At 39.9% G+C, this 20,565-nt stretch overlaps 1 protein-coding gene and 1 pseudogene across 2 annotated transcripts in view; one reads left to right on the top strand and one right to left on the bottom strand.

The window, feature by feature from the left end:
• ARMC8 (armadillo repeat containing 8) overlaps nt 1–7,340 on the bottom strand; it is a 104,974-nt gene extending 97,634 nt beyond the window's left edge. The window contains exon 1 of one of the 2 annotated variants that reach the window (XM_008708090.2): nt 7,061–7,340. In XM_008708090.2, coding sequence (XP_008706312.1) covers nt 7,061–7,105 — 45 coding nt within the window. In that variant the 5' untranslated portion in view covers nt 7,106–7,340. The remainder of the gene's footprint in view (nt 1–7,060) is intronic. The other variant, XM_008708076.2, reaches the window with a different exon arrangement.
• Nucleotides 7,341–12,781: 5,441 nt separating this feature from the next.
• LOC103678696 lies at nt 12,782–13,383 on the top strand (annotated as a pseudogene).
• The last annotated feature ends 7,182 nt before the right edge of the window (nt 13,384–20,565 follow it).

Here is a 20,565-nt window from a genome sequence, read left to right on the forward strand (position 1 = left end):
GGGGGGTGCTGGAGATTAAAGCTCAATAAAAGCTAATGAACTTCTGGGCTAGTGAATACATCCAAGTCTTAGGAGGGTGGCATACCCCAATTCCATGGGGAAAGAAGTTCCCGCATTTGGAACACCTCTGGATCTTGTCCTATGTACCTCATCATCCAGCTGTTCATCTGTATCCTTTATAATAAACTGGCAAACATAAGATTTTCCTGAGCTTTGTGAACCATTCTAACAAATTACTGAAGCCAAGGAGGGCATTGTGAGAACCTCTGATTTATAGCTGACTGGTCAGAGGCACAGAACAACCTGGACTTGTAACTGGTGCCTGAAGAGGGGCAGTCTTGTAGGACTAAACCCTTTTTACCTATGGGATCTGACTCTATCTTCAGGTAGACAGTGTCGGTTAAATTGTACAACACCTGGCTGGGGTCCAAAGAGAACTAGAGAATTGCTTGGTGGTATGAAAAACACTCCAGGATATCCAACTGCCTATTGGACACCTCTAAAGGGATGTCCAGAAAACACTGCAAACTCAGCATGTCTAAAATGAAACTTTTCCTCCTCACTTGCCTAACATGTTCCTCTCCTAATCCTCAGTAGATGATACCACCTAGTTGTAAAGGTAAAAATCCTGTCAATCCTGTTTGATCATGATTATGACTCTTCCTCATTTCCCCTCACTCAATCACTGACCATCTATAACTTTCTGAAAGCCTAATAAGTTCTTAAAACACTCCTTTTTTAAAAAATACTTTATTTATTTATCTGAGAGAGAGAGAGAGAGAGATGGGTAGTGAAAGAGAGCATGAGCAGGGAGGAGAGAGAGAAGCAGGTTCCCTGCGAGCAGGGAGCCCAACTCGGGGCTCGATCCCAGGATGCCAAGATCATGACCTGAGCCAAAGGCAGCCGCTTAACCAACTGAGCTACCCAGGTGCCCTTAAAACACTCCTGAAGAGAAAGAATCTCAAAACACTCCTGAAGAGAAAGAATCTCACGTTCTGTAATAATTTTGCTGGTGGTAAAGACCACCAAATATTAACAGACCCTATAAGCTGGAAACTCTTCCCACTGGACCACAACTTTTCATATTCATAAGGCAGCATAATACCTCCTCCAATAACTGTATTATGAAAGTACTGGAGAATGTAGCTAACACATTATTCTTCTGATTTTATAGAAAGAGGACAAACAGTTTTCCTTTATCAAAGTGACAAGCGGGGGCTGTTTCTGCAAAATGTCTCTTATTTGGAATACCTTTCATTCCTATCTAAATAGTCCCAGGGATCATAGCACCACTGTTCAGTGAAGGCAGCTGTTCTCTGGTTTCCAGAAGGTAACAGGAATTTTTCTTTGTCAATAACTCCATATCTTTACCCAGAAGCCAACATGACAGATGGCACTGCAAAGCAATTGCCAAATCAGAAATGAAAATGATACGAGTCAAAACCACTGAAATTCCTGGCTCTTGGCACTACTTTGAAATTCTTAATGAGAATGGGAGGGGATAGGAGATAAACCTCCATGTGAAATAGAAAGACCCTACACTAAGGTGTATCTAACTCTTGGTAAAGCTTAAAAAACTTTTTTTTTAAAGATTTTATTTATTTATTTGACAGAGAGATAGCAAGAGAGAGCATGAGCAGGGGACAGGGAGAGGGACAAGCAGAGAGAGGGAGAAGCAGGCTCCCCACTGAGCAGGGAGCCGAATGTGGGGCCTGATCCCAGAATCCTGGGATTAAGACCTGAGCCAAAGGCAGGCACTTAACCAACTGAGCCACCCAGGCACCCCAAGCTTTAAAAACTTCTTGAGCACCCAGTGTCTGAATTTAGGTGGCAATCTTCCTTTAAAGAGACAACACGATGTCTGGAAACATACAATGAGCATCTCCCATTCCTCACCCATAGCCAGTAAAGACTGGGAAGTTCATACTATTAAATTCCCATTAAGAACACCCCCTAACATACCTTGAGCTTCCTGGTGGAAGCTCCCAGGAGCTTCCCAATCCTTTGTGGAGTGGATTAATGGCAAACTTTAAAATGTGCTGACCAGATGTTACTTTGCATTTATTACTAAAAGCCAAGAGAGGCCAAATTCATGCTTATAGTATAGCTGGCCTTAACATCACATAAAAATTTTTCCTATTGTCAGTTGTCTGTGTTAAGAGAGCAAATCAATACCCAGCTTAAGGCCAACAAATGCTTATGATTATCAAGAACAGAACAAAAACCAAGGAATACTCAGACTTGGAATATCCTGTACAGTTCTACTAGCTGCTTGTCAAAAAGGCATAATGGCACTAGGAAAACATTGTAAAGGAGACAATTAAAATTAATAGATGCCTTAGCTGTCTATATCAGCCTATAATGTTATTCAATGAAATTTTATTACCTTGCCTCTCTCAAATCATTAGAAAGTGACCAAAGTAAAATGCAATCATCCTCTTAACAGTCTTTCACAAAAATAAATTTCATTTTTAATTAAAAAAATTTTTTTAAATAGGTCATGTTTTTAGTGTTATGTCTAAGACTTCTTCATCAAGTCCAAGGTTCTGCAGATATTCTCTTGTTTATTCTAAAAGTTTCATTTTATGTTTTATAATTAAATCTATGATCCATTTTGAATTAACTTTTGTATAAGGTGTGAGGTTGAGATCCAAGTTCATTTTTTACTATGGTTAAAAAGATGAAAAGATAAGCTACAGACTTAGAAGAAAATATTTGCAAAGCACCTATTTGACTAAGGACTCACACCTAGAATCTATAAAGAGCTTTCGAAACTCAACAGTCAAAAAACAAACAGCCCAATTAGGAAGTGGGCAAAAGGATATGAAGAAATACTTCACTAAAATATTTCTTCATATTCAATAAAATATGGATGACGAGTAATGAAAATATTTTTGACACTACTTATCATTACAGAAATACAAATTAAGGTCATGATGAGTTATCACTACACATCTATTTAGAACAGCTAAAATAAAAAATAATGACAATACCAAATGCTAGTGAGGGTGCAGAGAAACTGGATCTCTCATACATTACTGATGGGAATGTAAAATGGTACATCCACTTTAGAAAAGTGTCAGTTTCTTTAAGAACTAAACATACATTTACCATACAACCTAGCAATTACACTCCTGGGCATTAATCTCAGAGATATGAAAAGTTATGCCCACACAAAAACCTATACACGATTGTTCACTGAGGTTGTAACAGCCAAAAACTGGAAATAACCAAAATGTCTAATAGGTTTATAGCTAAAATGTGACATCCATACCATGTAATACTACTTAACAGTAAAAAGGAACAAACTATAGATACACACAACTTGGATGGATCTCAAGGACATTATGTTGAGTGACAAAAGCCAATCTCAAAAGGTCACATACTGTATTTATGTAACATTATAGAACATGACAAAATTACAGAGATGGAAATTAGTGGTCACCAGGAGTTAGAGACAGTAAGCAGGGGGTAGGTAGGTCTGACTATAAAGAGGTACCACAGGGAGATTTTTGTGGTGATAGACGAATTCTGTATCTTGACTGTGGTGATGGCTACACTATACTCACGTGATAAAATGATACAGAACTATACATATACTTATACCAGTATCAAATTCCTGGTTTTGATACTGTATTATAGTTATATAAAATGTAACCAATGGGGGAAACTGGGCAAAGTGTACACAGGGATCTTTCTGTATACAAAGATACTCCGCAACCTCCCATGAACCTATAATTACTTCAGAATAAAAAGTTTTAAACAATCCAATCAATGTAAAATCATCCAAGAGTTTGGGAAACGTGAGAGAATTTATAAATTTGTTGAAAAGGATAATGCAAAAAAAAGTGCAAAACAAAGGTGGATAGATAGGGATGATTGTGGTGCAGCCTAGAAAGATAGCTGGAGAGTTTGTTCAACTCCCCCAAATAAATAGTTCAACCAAACATTTACTGAATATCTAGTATATGCAAGACACAGTGCTATAAATAGCAGTGGGGTAAAGAAAAAGGTCAAGCACTTACCTCTGAATTAATTTACTAAGAAGTTCGAACAATTATTAAAGGCCCCAGGGCCTCTGCAAAAGCAGTTTCCTTTGCCTGGAACACTCTTCTGTTTTTCTAGTTAGTTCTTAACCATCCTTGAACTCTCAGTTCATTGTCACTTCTTCGGGGAAATCCTCCTGAGCTCTCCTCATTGTCCTCTATATTAGATCAGGTTCCCCTACTACATACTTATACAGCACCCTATATTTTTCATTCATAACACTAATCACCATTCACAATTAAAGAACTGTGTAATGATTTGATAATCTATTTTCCACATTAGGCTAAAATTTCCAAAGGGCAGAGACAGGTCTATGTAGCTCACCATTGTATTTCCAAACCCAATGCCATGCCTGGCAAATGACAGAAGTTCAAAATATGAATGAATGAATCCATACAAAGCTATAATACATATGTACAAATGAGCAGGCATACAGTAAGAGTTATTGGGTTTGGAAGAACCCAAGATTACTTCAATTTGAGAAAGCCAATTTATATGGGATAGAAGGTTCATGCAGAGGATAAAGAATCTTATATCCAAAGTTGAACGTCATTGTCGACCTTTCCACAACAGGAACCCACTAAAGAACTGAAACAGGAAAGTAGCGTGTCCAATGTCTTCTATAGGAAAATTACTGTGGAGAACAGACTTGAACTGAGAGGGTAAGACATAAGGAGTGGTAAAAATAATTCTGAGGATACTGTGGTAATGCAGGCACAAAATGATATGAGAAGGTGGCCATGGGAACAGCCACATGTGTGAAATACTAAGAACTAACAGAACTTAAGGACTGATTAGATATAGGGGCATGAAACAGAGAAGGGCCAAAGATGATCCAAGAGGTTTAACAGTGAGTGATCAGTGAAAGCCAGTACCATTAACAGAAATGGAAAGTCATAATTAAGTCCTCTTAGAAAAAGGGAATGTGCTTTGTCAGAAGTCTTAGGTAACATCCACACATTTGAAGATGTGCGATTAGGTGGAAAAAAAGTCAAGGCTGGCAATGTAATATGTGAGTTGGTCACAGTTAAGGTTTAAGACTGAATGAGATCTCTCATAGGGGAGAAGGTATAAAGGGCCTTGAATGAAACCCTTAAAGCCATATGATTTGCCCCTTGCTTAAATTATGTTTATCACACCGTGGACTCATTCAGACTGTGAGATCCCTGAGGGCACATCTGATCTCATACTTGCATTCCCTAAAAGTATACATTAAAGAGCGCTGTACATAACTGGTGCACAGTAAGCAGCCTATTAAAGGAATCAAGGTATTTTCTGATTAATATTTCCTGTTCCACCTGCACTCTGTATTTTAAAAGGTTGTGCCATAGTGGTGTCTGACTTCCCAAGGCTATATAACCGATGAATTCACAGATAAGACTTTGGGACTGTGAAAAATACATAAGCCCCCAATGAGATTAGAACTTAAGCAAATCCCCACTAGAAGTAGGGACTGGTCTCCAAGAAGTTTCTGCATAAAATTAATCAGGAAATATTATTTACTGAGGGAGTGAAACAAATGAAAATTTTCAATTGCATGCATGACACAAGTTGACAATATACAAAAAGTAAAGAAGCTTCAGGTGAAATGAAGGATAAACAAGATAATTAAAAGGACTTGAGGACAGTTGAGAGGCATACTTTTTAAAAAAAACATAATGAAGGAAAAGTCATTCACCTGCTTGCCCACAAAATATTCCTGGGTATTACAGAAGTAGAATAAAAGGCTAACCTGATTCAATACTTGGATGAACAGTGTTTCCCAAGCTGTATAAAATAAGGAAAAGGACTGCTAAAATCAACCAGGAGACAAACTGGATGACAGCCCCCGCCCCCCAAACTAAATTATCTAGGTTACAGTATATGCTACAGTGTTCTAACCCTGAATCATAGCAAATGTCCTAAGTGCTTACAGACAGGTGAGTGTCTCTATGGGAGAAGTCAGGGAAGAGAAAAGAAACCGGTTGGAATCACAGATTCTAGGATCCTGACAAGTCAGGTAATCTGTAATCCAACCACCCTCTCAGTATCAGACAGCTTCCCTAAGTCCAAAAGATGGCCAACCAGTCTTTGCCTATTTCTAACAACAGCGAATGGACCATTGGTAAAATGACTATTCTCTAGTTGGACAGCTCTAAATTGTTGTAAAACCCTTTGAAGTTATCCCTGAGTAACTTTCACTCCGGGTCGGGTTCTCAAGAGCATTAATACAGTGAAAAGAGAAAGTTGTAGTTTGGATTTTTTTTTTTAACTTGAAAAAAAAACAAAACCCAAACAACTAGGTATTACTTCCTGGCGGGTCAATACATTCCCTTCTTTCAATAATAGAAAAATTGATTTTTCCCCCCAGTGTTTGACTCCCTATAAAGGAAAAAGTAATGCCAGGCACAGGTTCCTTTAGACTCCGAGCCGCGACCTCCAAAGCAGAGCGGAGAAAAGGGGCTTAAATAACTACATACACTAAGATATGCTGCAGCTGACACGATATCTCCGTTGCCAAGAAGCAAGCAGTTCTAGCTCGTGCCGGGACGCGATACAAGCCACAGACCTGGCCTGGACACTCTCAGGCTGTGGGGGCCCAAAGTGCCTGCACCTTTCCTTGCCAAAGCTGCGGAGGGCTGAATGGGCGCTCTTTCCCAGGCCAGCGGCAAGCCCCGCGCCTCACAGGGCAGAACGCTCGGCCCGGAGAAGCAGCAACGCTGAGAGGAAGGTTCAGTGAAGCACCTGGCAAAGCCGAATCCGAGCCACCGGGCCAGCTGCCCGTACGCCCAACCACCGTGTCCGCCAGAGGCCACCCGAGAAACGGCACCGGTGGGAGCTCCTGGAGTTGGAGACGTTTCTGGCTCGGTCGGGGTCCCGTCTATTTCTCCCGCCCACCCTCTCTCTCCATGGCCCAAAGCTGAGCCGGAAGCAACCCCAAGGAGTGGTGTCCAAGAGGCACTCCGCGTTTGGGGTGAATGCTGCGGGCCGGCCCGAGCTCTCGAGCTGGCGGGCAGCTGCGGCGGTCACTCACCGAGAGGACGCTCATGCGGATTGGGGTCTCCAACAGGCACGCCATCTTGAGCCTTCCCACCCGGCTACGGCCGGTGCCGGCGCGGGGGCCGGCACTTTCGACAGGGAACTATTGGGCCAACGACAGGCACCTTCTGCAGAAAGTCAGGCAGATAGACGAGAACACACCACGCTTTAGGCACAGCTGAAGTACGGCCAGGGCTCGCGGAAGGGAGAGAAAGGGAAAACCGCGCCAAGGGCCTCCTCACGAATCGTCCTCCCAGAAACGGCAGCTACTCTCAGCCTGGGTTAGAGGTGGGAGCGGGCAGCAGTTTCCGCATGCGCAAAGAAGATCTGCCAGCCCCACCTGCCGTTCGCGGTGGGCGGAGCCAAAGGGGCGGGGTCTCGCTCTGGCGCTGCCGACTTCATGGGTTGATTCGGTACAATGCAGGAGCTCACGCATTTATATTATGAAAAGCTAGTATGTGGAGTCACATACGTAATTTGAAGTTCACATTCATATCCATTATCTCATTCCTCTGCACCAGACTCCTAGCGTTGTTATTATCGCCATTTTACAGATGGGGGGACTGTGGTCTCAGAACCAGGTCTTCAGCATAATCTGCCCAACCCATTTATTCTGGTGTAGTGTTAAGAATAGATACTCTAGAACCAGAACGCCTGGGCTTAATCTATGCTACTTCACTGATCAGCCGTATTACCTCTAGCAAGTTACTTAACCTCCCTATGCTTCAGCTTTCTCTTTGTAAAATAAGGGTTATGAGAACGGAGAACTAAAACTTTTCGGAACATGCCTGGAATGTAGAAAGCGTTGTATATGTGTTAGTATTTCCCCAGCTTCTGAGTCAAATAGAAAAAAAAGGTGGGGGGGGGCCAAATATCTGAAGAATTGACACTGAAGTGATGTGGTAACTGACGCCAAATAAAAACATGCTTCTAATTATATTTTCTGATTGATTAATTCAGCTTTCCCACTCCGTGTGTGTGTGTCTGTGTGTACAAAACTGCCCTGGACCTGGCTGGACAGATTTCACCTGCGTACTGCCTGTAACCAGTAAGTTTTCATAGGATGGTTGCAATGATCCTGTTTCATTACTTGTCTTTTTTTTTCCCCCATTTTTATAGCCACTCCTTAATTCAAGCTGTTACTACCTCTCCCATGGACTAGAGCAATAGCGTTCCAACTGATCTTGTAGTCTCTAGCCTTTTCACTTTGCTCCTCACTGCTTTCCATTCTTCCTGTTTAGGTACCCCTCTCTTTTAGAAAGTTCCCCTTAAGCCACTTTGCTTTTCGAAAAGCCTCACATTAGAACCCGTTTTTGCTAACCAAAGGAATCCGAAGAGAATTTTTACTTTTATGAAAAATGTAGTAAATGAAAATAGCAGTTAGAGTTTGTTTTGCAGTGAGCCTTTATAAAGGCATATCTCAACCCCAGGCAGCAGGGGAGAGTGACATCCCCAAGCTCCTTCCCCGGGAACTACATTCAGCATCTCAGCATCAAGTCACCCATAGCTTTGAACTTGTCCGTGAGCATCTGTGCTTTATCTCCATTTATTTTGTGCATCTCTTAGCAAGATATGTCCTAAGGTATCAGAAACGCCTAAGAGAGGTTATTTTTCAGGTCTGGGAATGCTCAAAAATGTTTCCATATAAAGTAATGGTAATTGCTTCTTCACTTTATGCCATTTTGGTTTAGAAAGGTTTAATAAGAACTCTCTAATTTTGGATAGTGGGGGAAACCTGTACTTGGTTTCCAAATTTATTGTAGCCCTAATCATCCTTGCTCATGGCTTTGTGTTCCCAAACAACCATTGAGTTTCTGGAAAGCAGGAATTCTACTTTAGATTTTTCCTTCTGCAGTATTTCCCAAACTTCGGTAATCTGCATACCACCCATGCAATCTTTGTCAGTCTGCACCCAGGTGTTATTATTCACTCAATATTTTTTAAGGTCAATTTCAATTCATTAAATAGTTTTATCTTCATCCTAAACCATTATAGTCTGTAAAATCAACTTTTATGTGTTCCTTATCTTTAGCACATATTAACATAATAACTACAAAAAAGTTTAAATGTCCATTCATCACCTAAAATCATGTCATATGCTGCATACTGCAAGACAGCAGAACATAACATTTGAACAGAGGATACAAAAGTATCAATTGAATTTTCAGCTGACATTAGTTTTTGTTACAGAGTTCTGATAGCTGTATTTATCCATGCTTCATCCATTAGCTCAAGCATTACATCTTCCAGGAAGCCCCTTCCCCAAGTATAAGTTAAGTGACCCCTCCCCCATGTTTTTATGCATCATGTTCTTGTCACCAACACAGCATCTCCAACAATATATTGTAATTTTTAAAAAAGATTTTATCTATTCATTTGACAGAGCTAGAGAGAAAGAGCACAAGCAGGCGGAGCATCAAACAGAGGGAGAGGGAGAAGCAGGCTCCCCACCCAGCAGAAAGCCTGACATGGGGCTCGATTCCAGGACCCTGGGATCATGACCTGAGCTGAAAGCAGACAGTTAACCAACTGAGCCACCCAGTCACCCCATATTGTAATTTTTTTATTGTTTACTTGTTTTTCTCCCCATTATATACTTCAGGGCAAGTACTAGGAATTTTATCTACTAGGTCTTTTATCTCACTGCCTAGCATAAAATAGTCACTTGCTAAATGCTTATTGGATTTTTTTACTTCATTTGGGCACTCCCACAGGCAGATCCTGAAACAGTGATTTGGGTGCAGGGAGTTTATTTGGGAAGTGTTTCCAGAGAACAGAATTAATAGGTCAGGGGGAGTAAAAAAAAGAAAGAAGGAAAAGTCAATATAAGGATCCATTATTAAAATCACTGCTTACTCCTTGAGAATCTCTGAAAAACGTACAGAATGGTCCCCTGGATATCCCTCTTGAGGTTGGAGCATTTATCCACCCTCCCATCCTATAGTGGTTGAGGGTTTCCCCAGGGCTGGTAACTGTCCTGGATTGTACTTGTGCACAGAGCAGAGAGGGCTTCCTTAACCTGGTATAGAAAAGCAGAATCTGTAGGCTTGCTTTTAGGGTGCAATATAGACAGCATGCATCTGAGCTTGCAGCAGAACCCTCATTACAGCTGTAGCTGAAATCAGAGCGGAGAGGAGCTAGGGCATGTGACTACAGCATCCAGCACCTCTGCTACTCAGGCTTCCTATCTTATGTCCAGAAGACTGACATAACCATTTTATGGGAAGGCAGCATTGATTAGCAACCTTCTCAGCTTGAGGATCAGGAATCTCATTTCTAACTCAAATTTCGACGTTAAATAACCTTAGGTATACTCTTCAAAGCCAATTAATGAATAGGAATTGAGGGGTAATAAGATTCTGATTCTGCTTCCCTGTAACAGCAACAACAGAACGGGTAGCTTCAGCACAGCGGTGGGAAGAGAAAAATATCCATACTGTCTTCCCTACAAACAGGAATGAAATCTCTCCCCATCCTCCCATGGCTCTTATCTCAGAGAAGTATTAATTTCTTTTCTTTTTTTTTTTTTAAAGATTTTATTTATTTATTTGACAAAGAGAGAGAGAGGGGGAGAGAGAGAGCGCGAGCACGAGCAGGGGCAGGGAGGGGCAGATGGAGAAGCAGACTCCCCGCTGAGCAGGGAGCCTGACGCAGGGCTCAATCCCAGGACCCCAGGATCATGACCTGAGCTGAAGGCAGACGCTTAACCTACTGAGCCACCTAGGGGCCCGGAGCAGTATTAATTTCTGAAAAAATAATGGCAACAAAGTGTGAATTTAATAAGGCAAAAATAGTAATACAAAATAAAAAGTAGCCAGGAAGAAATCTGAAAAGTATTTATAAATATCTAAGTGCAATTGCCAGGACAGAGAAAGCCAAATTTTTGGAAGTAAAAACATACCTACGCAAAAAGAGGAAAGCCTAAAGTATAGAAAGATAGATGTAAACCAAAAACCGAATGGCCTCAAAAGGACTTGAGAAGAACCTTTAACAATATTTGACAACAGAGGAGAGTCTTAAAGTAGAACAAAAAGAGAAGATGCACTAATGGTGGTGCAGAAGAGGTATAGTTCAGTTTAACAGTCACTAACTGTGAGTTTACTTGTGCACATGTTATACTAGGGATTCAAAGTCATACAAAGACATGGTTCCCAACTTCAAGGAGACAGGAATAAAAGACTCTGAGAGGTTTAACAATTTGTTCAGGGTTGCTCAGGGGATGAATGAGAGGCTGAATCAATTTGGGCACAGGCTTCTCTATTTCAAAATCCTTACCAGAGCCCTCACTGTCTCCTGGGACCTGACAGGCCCATCCTACATGGGACAACTAAGCCCTCACCTCAGCAACCAGCTAATTAAGCAAAATCCACAAGGGCTTTACAATGGGAAATAATGCATCAGTAATTCATCAGGTATTTGGAGGGTGTAAAATATGCATGTGCATAAAGCAGAAGTAGTAAGGTGTTGAGAAAGTCTTTTATTAGAAATTTCAGTAGAAAAAGAAAATGTTCTTTTTATAACCAAATTATAGTAGAATTCCAACTTACAAGTATAGAAGAAATGATGGAATTTGAAAGCCACCACATGACAACCATGGGAGCTGTAATTGAAGCAAGAATCATCAACGGATGCTTAAACAAACTGGTGAAAATATAATGAAAAGCAGGATATTTATCCAGTCTCAAAGTATCTTCCACAAGTGACTAATGATAGTAGAGAAACTTGGCAGACGCCTGTTTATTCAAGTGATTGCAATTAATATCACCACTAATGGGATAAACAGACATCATGATAGGACGCACTGATAAGGACATAACTCACTTCCATGGTATTCTTGCCAAAAATGCACAAGTGTATTCGTGAGGAAACATCAGACAAACCCTAAATGAGGGACATTCTATAAAACAACACATCCACATCCTTTAAAATTGTCATGAGAGACAAAGAAAAGCTGAAAAATTTTTCTAGATTAAAGGAAACTAAAGTGACATGATAACCAAATGCTGCTTGTGATCTGGGATTGAATTCTGGACAAGGGAAAAAGCATTTTTCCCCTTCTTTTTTTTTTTTTAAAGATTTATTTTATTATTTATTTGACAGAGATAGAGACAGCCAGCGAGAGAGGGAACACAAGCAGGGGGAGTGGGAGAGGAAGAAGCAGGCTCATAGCGGAGGAGCCTGACGTGGGGCTCGATCCCGGAACGCCAGGATCACGCCCTGAGCCAAAGGCAGACGCTTAACCGCTGTGCCACCCAGGCGCCCCGCGTTTTTCCCCTTCTTGCTACAAATGTCCTCAGTGGGAAAGTTGGCAAAATTTGAACAAAATCTGGAGATGATTGCTAATCATTGCTAATGTCCTGAGTTTGATAATTGTACTGTTTTTATGAGGAGAATGCCCTTGTTCTCAGGAAATACACAGTGAAAATTTTAAGTGTAAAAAATTGAGTAGCTGTGACTTAAGCTAATGTTTTTTTCTTTAATAATGAAAAAGAAACTCATTTAGAGAATAGTTTTTAAAAAGAGCACCAAGGACCCTGGAAATGTGTTCATTTGACAAAATGTACATACTAGGTACCCACTATGTCCCAGGCGCAGTGCCCAGGAGTGGGTAATACAATTATGAACAAGATAGATACATTCCTTGTTCTCACAGAGCTTTCAGGCAAAAGGTAAAGAGAGACAAGAAAATAAGTCATTAGACTTTCCTTTCAGCGCTGCGGCCTCAGCCATGAGTATGCTCAGACGTCAGAAGACGCTTGCCTCCAGTGTCCTCCACTGTGGCAAAAAGAACGTCTGGTTGAACCCCAATGAGACCAACGAAATCACCAATGCCAACTCCCATCAACAGATCTGAAAACTGATCAAAGATGCACTGATCAGCCCGAAGCCTGTGACTGTGCATTCCTGGGCTCGGTGCTGGAAAAACACTTTGGCCCCTGGAAGGGCGGGTGTATGGGCATTGGTAAGAGAAAAGGTACTGCCAGTGCTTGAATGCCTGAGAAGGTAATCTGGATGAGGAGGATGAGAATTCTGCCCTGGCTGCTCAGAAGGTCCGGTGAATCTGAGAAGACTGACCGCCACGTGTATCACACAGCCTGTACCTGAGAGTGAAGGGTAGCGTGCTCAAAAACAAGTGGATTCTCATGAACACACCCACAAGCCCAAGGCTGACAAGGCTCCCGAAGAGCTTCTGGCTGACCAGGCCAAGGCCCGCAGATCTAAGACCAAGGAGGCTCGCTAGTGCCGTGAAGAGCAGCTCCAGCCCAAGAAGGAGGAATTGGTAAGACTCTGTCCAAGGAGGAAGAGACCAAGAAATAAAACTCCCCCTCTTTCGTCTGTACATAGTGGCCTCGACCTTAACACAGATGAGTTATTCAATGAAAGGAAGGAAGGAAGGAAGGAAGGAAGGAAGGAAGGAAGGAAGGAAGAAAGAAAGAAAGAAAGAAAGAAAGAAAGAATAAGAGGAAAAGGAAAGTCATTAGAATGTAGAATAATAAGTAAAAGGGTTTGGGGCTAAGGCAGCCCCTAGGAGGGAAACGTCACCAGGACTGAAGTCCTCTCCATGGAGGTGGCATCCAAGCTCTGACCTGAAGTGTGAAGAGGAACACACCAGGCAAAGCCCTGAGTGCTACTCCACACAGAGCTTGGTTTGTCCATAAACATTCATCTCATTGAACAATTAAGGTACCACTTCTCTGTAGTTAGATGTGGAAACACTGACAGATCCTTGAAAATCAATGCTAGGACAAGAGCTCCAATTATTTATAGGAAAAGAGATACTATAAAAGCAGCAGGTCTTCAGTTGGCTCTACCATCTTCTGGATTGCCTGGGTAATGGAAACACACCTCCGCCCGGAACAATGGCGACTGCATTAGGCAGATGGGTTTGAAAATGAAGACGTGAAGGTAACAAGTTAGGTAAAGTAAAGCTTTTCACCATTTACAACGCAGGAATGGAATCTGGAAGTTATCAAACTTGTAAACAAGAAATATTGAGGTTTGTTTTTATTTTTTATTTTTTTTAAGGAAATAAAAAAGTCCAATGAAATGTCTGACAAGTTTAAGATTCAGAAGCTAGAAACACCACAGCACTTTTATTCTTTTGTGATATTTGCCTCTCTTCAGTTTAGTTTTTTTATTTTATTTATTTATTTATTTACTTACTTAAATTAACATACAATATATTATTTGTTTCGGGTACAGGTCTGTGATTCATTAGTCTTACACAATACATAGCACTCCCCACAACACATACCCTTCCCAATGTCCATCCCCCAGTTAACCCATCCCCCCACCTCCCTCCACTCTAGCAACCCTCAGTTTGTTTCCTGAGATTAAAAGTCTCTTATGGTTTGTCTCCCTCTTTAGTTCCATCTTGTTTCATTTTTTTTCTCTCTTCCCCTATGATCCTCTGCCTTGTTTCTGAAATTCCATGTATCAGTGAGATCATATGATAATTGTCTTTCTCTGATTGACTTATTTTGCTTAGCATAATACCCTCTAGTTCCATCCATGTCATTGCAATTGGCAAGATTTCATTTTTTATGGCTGCATAATATTCCATTGTATACATATACCATATCTTCTTTATCCATTCATCTGTCGATGGGCATCAGGGCTCTTTCCATAGTTTGACTATTTGTGGACATTGTTGCTATAAACATTGGGGTGCAGGTGCCCCTTCGGATTACTACATTTGTATCTTTGGGGTAAATACCCAGTAGTGCAATTGCTGGGTCCTAGGGAACTCTATTTTCAACTTTTAAAGGAAGCTTCATACAGTTTAGTTTTACCACCACAGACTTGATCTCTTCTTAGTTTTCCTTTAGAGTGTGCTGCCATCAGGTGGTAGCAGGTGACAAAATCACCTTGTTCAATTATAAGATACAGATAGCAAGGATGGATGTTTTTCTTGATGTTTGTCACATTTTATTTAAAAACAGACTTAAAAATTCATTGCTCAAATATCTCCATAGCTCACTCCCTTAATTCAAGAAGGTTTCTGCTCAATGTCACCCTACCAACATGGTCTTCTAGAACCATACTATATTCATGAAATACCCTACTCCCCATCTCAGCATTTCCTATCCCATCACACTGCTCTGTTTTTAATCATCCGTCTTTTAAATATGGTTCTTTCTTCTTGTGTTCTTTATTCTTACTCATTTTACTCATTATTTTATTTTTATTTGTTCTTAATTGGCTGGATTTCATTGTCAAATTTTTTTTTTCATCAAAAATGGCCCCTGGGGTATTGTTTCCTTGGAGTTCTTTTATGGCTGAAAACATCTGCTTGTTGCCTTTTACTTGAGTGACACCTTGGCTGGTATAACATATAGGAAAGCAGAACCCATTCTAGGTATTTTTTTTAAAAGATTTTATTTATTCAATGGAGATAGAGACAGCCAGCGAGAGAGGGAACACAAGCAGGGGGAGTGGGAGAGGAAGAAGCAGGCTCCCAGCAGAGGAGCCTGATGTGGGGCTCGATCCCACAACGACGGGATCACGCCCTGAGCCAAAGGCAGACGCTTAGCCGCTGTGCCACCCAGGCAACCCCCATTCTAGGTATTTTAAGCAAAAAGATCATGACATTTTTGGAAGGGCTAAAGACGCAAACGAGGTGGGGGGGACATATTCTACTTGAGATCAGTAACAGTAAAAAGTTCATCACCACTGAAGGAGTTTGAGGTGCTGAGCTACCACGACCATGGCTAAAGCCAGAAGAGAACAGAAACAGCTTTTACCTATCTTCTCCCTTCTAATTTCACTCAAGTGTTTCTCATTTGCAGAACCAAATCTGGACCTCAGCTGGCAAGGGAGTCTAAGAAATGTAGTTCCTTAGTTCTAGCCTGTAATACATGGATGGGCAGGAACTAAAAATGTACACACTCACACACACACACACACACACACAGAGGAAGGGAGTATTTTGTATATCTATATATCTATAATATATTATATATATAAATGATACATCCGTCATATATAATAGGTATTATATATATGAGAGTAAGTGGCAGAAATGATACTCTTTTGTCCCTAAATGATGTATAATATATATAGTATATAGTTCATAATTATGTATATATATAATGTGCAAGTTTCCTAAAAACAAGGAATTCCCTTATATAACCACAGTAAAATTAACAAAACCAGGAAATTAACCCTGAGCAATATTATTGAATTTACAGACACTATTCATATTTTGCCAATTGCCCTAATGTCTTTTATAGTATATGAATCTTCTATCTCCTTTAATTTTTAATCTTTCTCAGTTTGTTCCTTATTTCATGAGCATATTTTTAAGAAAGATAAACCAGTTACTTTTCAATTGTCTTTCAATTTGTCTCCTATTTTTCAAGATTAGATTCGAGTTATGCATTTTTGGCAGGAATGCCACAGAAATAACTTATGACATATCAGGAGGCACATGGTGTAGATTAGTCACTCCTAATAAGATTAACTTTGATCATTCTGTTAAAGTGGTGTCTGCCAGGTTTCTCTAGTGTAAAATGCTTATTTTTCTTTGTGTTATAATAAGTATCTTTTGGAAAAATACATTGAGAGTACATAAGTAGTCTCAAATAATAGATACATTGAAACTACGTAAGTATCCTAGTACTCTTTAAAATTTTACTCAGTGGTTTTAGCATTAGTTGAAGATTCTTGCTTGAAACAGTGAGGATGACGATAAAATGGTGATCTCTAAGACAACTTTTCTCCCGTATTTACCAGTCAGCATTCTTGTGTAAATAAGACCCTCTCTTTCCCCTATTATTTATTTATATCAGTATAGAATACTGTTGACCCTTGAACAACATGGGTTTGAACTGTGCGAGTCCAATTATACATGGATTTTTTTTACAGTACAGTACTGTAAATGTATTTTCTCTTCCTTATGATTTTATTAATAACTTTTTTTGGTCTAGCTTACTTTATTGTAAGAATACAATATGTAATACATATAAAACACAAAATATGTGTTACTTAAATGTTTATGTTCTCATTAAGTCTTCCAGTCAACAGTAGGCTATTGGTAGTTAAGTTTTGGGGGAATCAAAAGTTATACATGGATTTTTGACTGTGTGGGAGTCTGTGTCGCTAACCCCCACATTGTTCAAGGGTCAACTGTAGTAGATTCCTACTTTATTTGATGGCCTATAGCCTGTTACTATGATTATGCATTTTGATGCTGAAATTGTTTCAGATTTGACCAGTGACAAAATGTTCAATTGGTGTCTTTTGATGCCTGAGATTCTTTGAATACTTCCTTGGCTTCTTGCATGAGATGATCCAGGCTCATTTTGTACTTTCTCTGTCCTAGAATCAACCACTTCAACAAGCAGACTTCATTTCTTTTAGAGGGGAATTGTATTTAGAAACCAAGGTCTGGTTGTCCCTAAGAAGTTTTAATGAACACCTGCTCAGCCTCATACCAGATTATGCTCTTTTTAGCATGTTTCCATTGTTGACATGTGGTTTCTCTTTTCATCTTGCTCATTGCTGGGTGCTTCTATCTAGATATTGCCTTTGCACTGGTAGAATCAAGGAATTTCTTTCCCAGCAGGTCTGAGACCTGTTTGTTTTCCCCATGGGACTACACACACACTTTGAGGATACTTGTCTGTTTAGTGAGTGTGGCTTTTCACGTTTGCAAAATGAATTACCTTCATTTTTCATTCAATCAATTTTTCTCCAACTATTTTTCTATTTCTCCTCATTCAGAATGGGAAGAGGGTGAGGCTTTTTTAAAATTTGATTCTGTCTGGATTTAAAGTCAGTGAGAATTCTCAAGTTTGTTTACTCACTGGTATGGTCTCTAAAAATGGGGTATGGGTTAGAAACAGGAGCTGAGCCACAATGCACTTCTTCATCCTTATTTTCATCTTTTATTTCCTGCTTTGACCACTAGTTTTTGAATGTTATGGTATTAAGTTATTATTTCCTATTGGTCACAAAAGAAGAAAATTCAAATTGACTGATATATTAAAATTTTATTATAAATTCTGCATGGAAACCATAAGGAGATACCATTGTACAAAATGTAAGGAAATGGCTAAAATGTAACAGACAGATAATTCCAAGGCTGTTGAGCACATGGAATAATTGGAATGGTTTTATATTCCTTAGGAAAATGTAATTGGCACACTTTGGAAACTGACCTATCTATCAAAGCTAAACATATATCTACTCTATACTCAGAGATTATATTCCTGGACATAATCGAAGGGAAATAAGTGCTATGTCCACTAAAAGATTTTTACAAGAATGTGCATGCTGGTTTTATTCACAATAGCTCCAAAGTAGAAACAACACAATTGTCCTTCAGCAGGACAATAGACAAGCAAACTGTGATATGTTCACACAATGGAATACTACACAGTAATAAGAAACAGCATCCTATGGTTATATCTATTTATATTATAGATTTACAGATGAATCTCACGGACATTAAATTAAGTGCATAATGTATATCGACATTTATATGAAGTTTGTAAACAAGCAAAAGTGAAATAGGTGAAGGAGATTAAGAGTCCGCTTAGGATGAGCATTGAGCAATGTATAGAATTGTTGAATCACTGTATTGTATGCCTGAAACTAATATAATACTGTGTATTAACTATACTGGAATTAGAAAAAAAAACAAGCAAAGCTCATCTATGTTGATAGAGGTTAGAATAGTGCTTTTCTTTTGGGTGTAGGGGCTTGTGAGGAAGTACAAGGGAGCCTTCCTGAATGCTGGAAATATTTTATATCTTGATATGGGTGGTGGTCATATGAGTGATTACATATGTAAAAATGCATCAAAATGGGCTCTTCAGTTCTAATTTGTTCATGTTACTTTAAGTCAGACCTCAATTAAAATATTTTCCATGGAAGAAAAAAGATCCAGAAAACAACATTTCTTGTAGATTAAAAACCAATGGATCTATGGTCAAGTAATCTTCGACAAAGCAGGAAAGAATATCCAATGGAAAAAAGACAGTCTCTTCAACAAACGGTGTTGGGAAAATTGGACAGCCACATGTAGAAGAATGAAACTGGACGACTTTTTTACACCATATACAAAAATAAACTCAAAATGGATGAAAGACCTAAATATGAGACAGGAATTCATCAAAATCCTAGAGGAGAACATAGACAGCAACCTCTTTGACCTTGGCTGCAGCAACTTCTTTTTTTTTTTTTTAAGATTTTATTTATTTATTTGACACAGAGAGAGACAGTCAGTGAGGGAACACAGGCAGGGGGAGTGGAAGAGGAAGAAGCACGCTCCCAGCAGAGGAGCCTGATATGGGGCTCGATCCCAAGACTCTGGGATCACACCCTGAGCCGAAGGCAAACGCTTAACAACTGAGCCACCCAGGTGCCCCTGCAGCAACTTCTTACTAGACACGTCTGCAGCAACTTCTTACTAGACACTAGCAAGGGCAACAAAAGTAAGAATGAACTATTGGGATTTCATCAAGATAAAAATCTTTTGCAAAGTAAAGGAAACAGTCAACAAAACCAAAAGACAACCTACAGAAGGGAGAAGATATTTGCAAATGTCTTATCAGATAAAGGGCTAGTATCCAAGATCTATAAAGAACTTATCAAACGTAATACCCAAAAAACAAGTAATCCAGTCAAGAAATGGGCAGAAGACATGAACAGACATTTCTCCAAAGAAGACATCCAAATGGCCAACAGACACATGAAGAAATGCTCAACATCACTCAACATCAGGGAAATACAAATCAAAACCACAATGAGATACCACCTCACACCAGTAAGAATGGCTAAAATGAATGAGTCAGGAAACAACAAATGTTGGCGAGGGTGTGGGGAATGGGGAACACTTTTACACTGCTGGTGGGAATGCAAGCTGGTGCAGCCACTCTGGAAAACAGTGTGGAAGTTCCTCAAAAAGTTGAAAATAGAGCTACCCTATGATCCAGCAATTGCACTACTAGGTATTTACTCAAAGAATACAAACATAGTGATCCGAAGGGTGATCTGCACCCCAAAGTTTATAGCAGCAATGTGCACAATAATGTGCACAATAGCCAAACTACGCAGAGAGTCCAAAAGTCCATCAGCAGATGAACAGGTAGAGAAGATGTGGTATATCTATACAATGGAATATCACTCAACCATCAAAAAAAAATGAAATCTTACCATTTGCAATGATGTGGACGGAACTAGAGGGTATTTTGCTAAGCAAAATAAATCAATCAGAGAAAGACGGTTTTATGGTTTCACTCCTATGCGGAATTTAAGAAACAAAACAGAGGACCTTAGGGGAAGGGAAGGAAAAATAAAATAAGATGAAATCAGGGAGACAAACCATAAGAGACTGTTAACTATAGGAAACAAACTGAGGGTTGCTGGAGGGAAGGAGTGGAGAGGTGGGGTAACTGGGTGGTGGGCATTAAGGAGGGCATGTGATGTAATGAGCCCTGGGTGTTATATGCAACTGATGAATCACTGAACTGTATCTCTGAAACTAATAATACA

This window comes from Ursus maritimus, unplaced genomic scaffold (assembly GCF_017311325.1).
Source record: "Ursus maritimus isolate PB19 unplaced genomic scaffold, ASM1731132v1 scaffold_20, whole genome shotgun sequence".
In the NCBI taxonomy this organism is placed as follows: domain Eukaryota; kingdom Metazoa; phylum Chordata; class Mammalia; order Carnivora; family Ursidae; genus Ursus; species Ursus maritimus.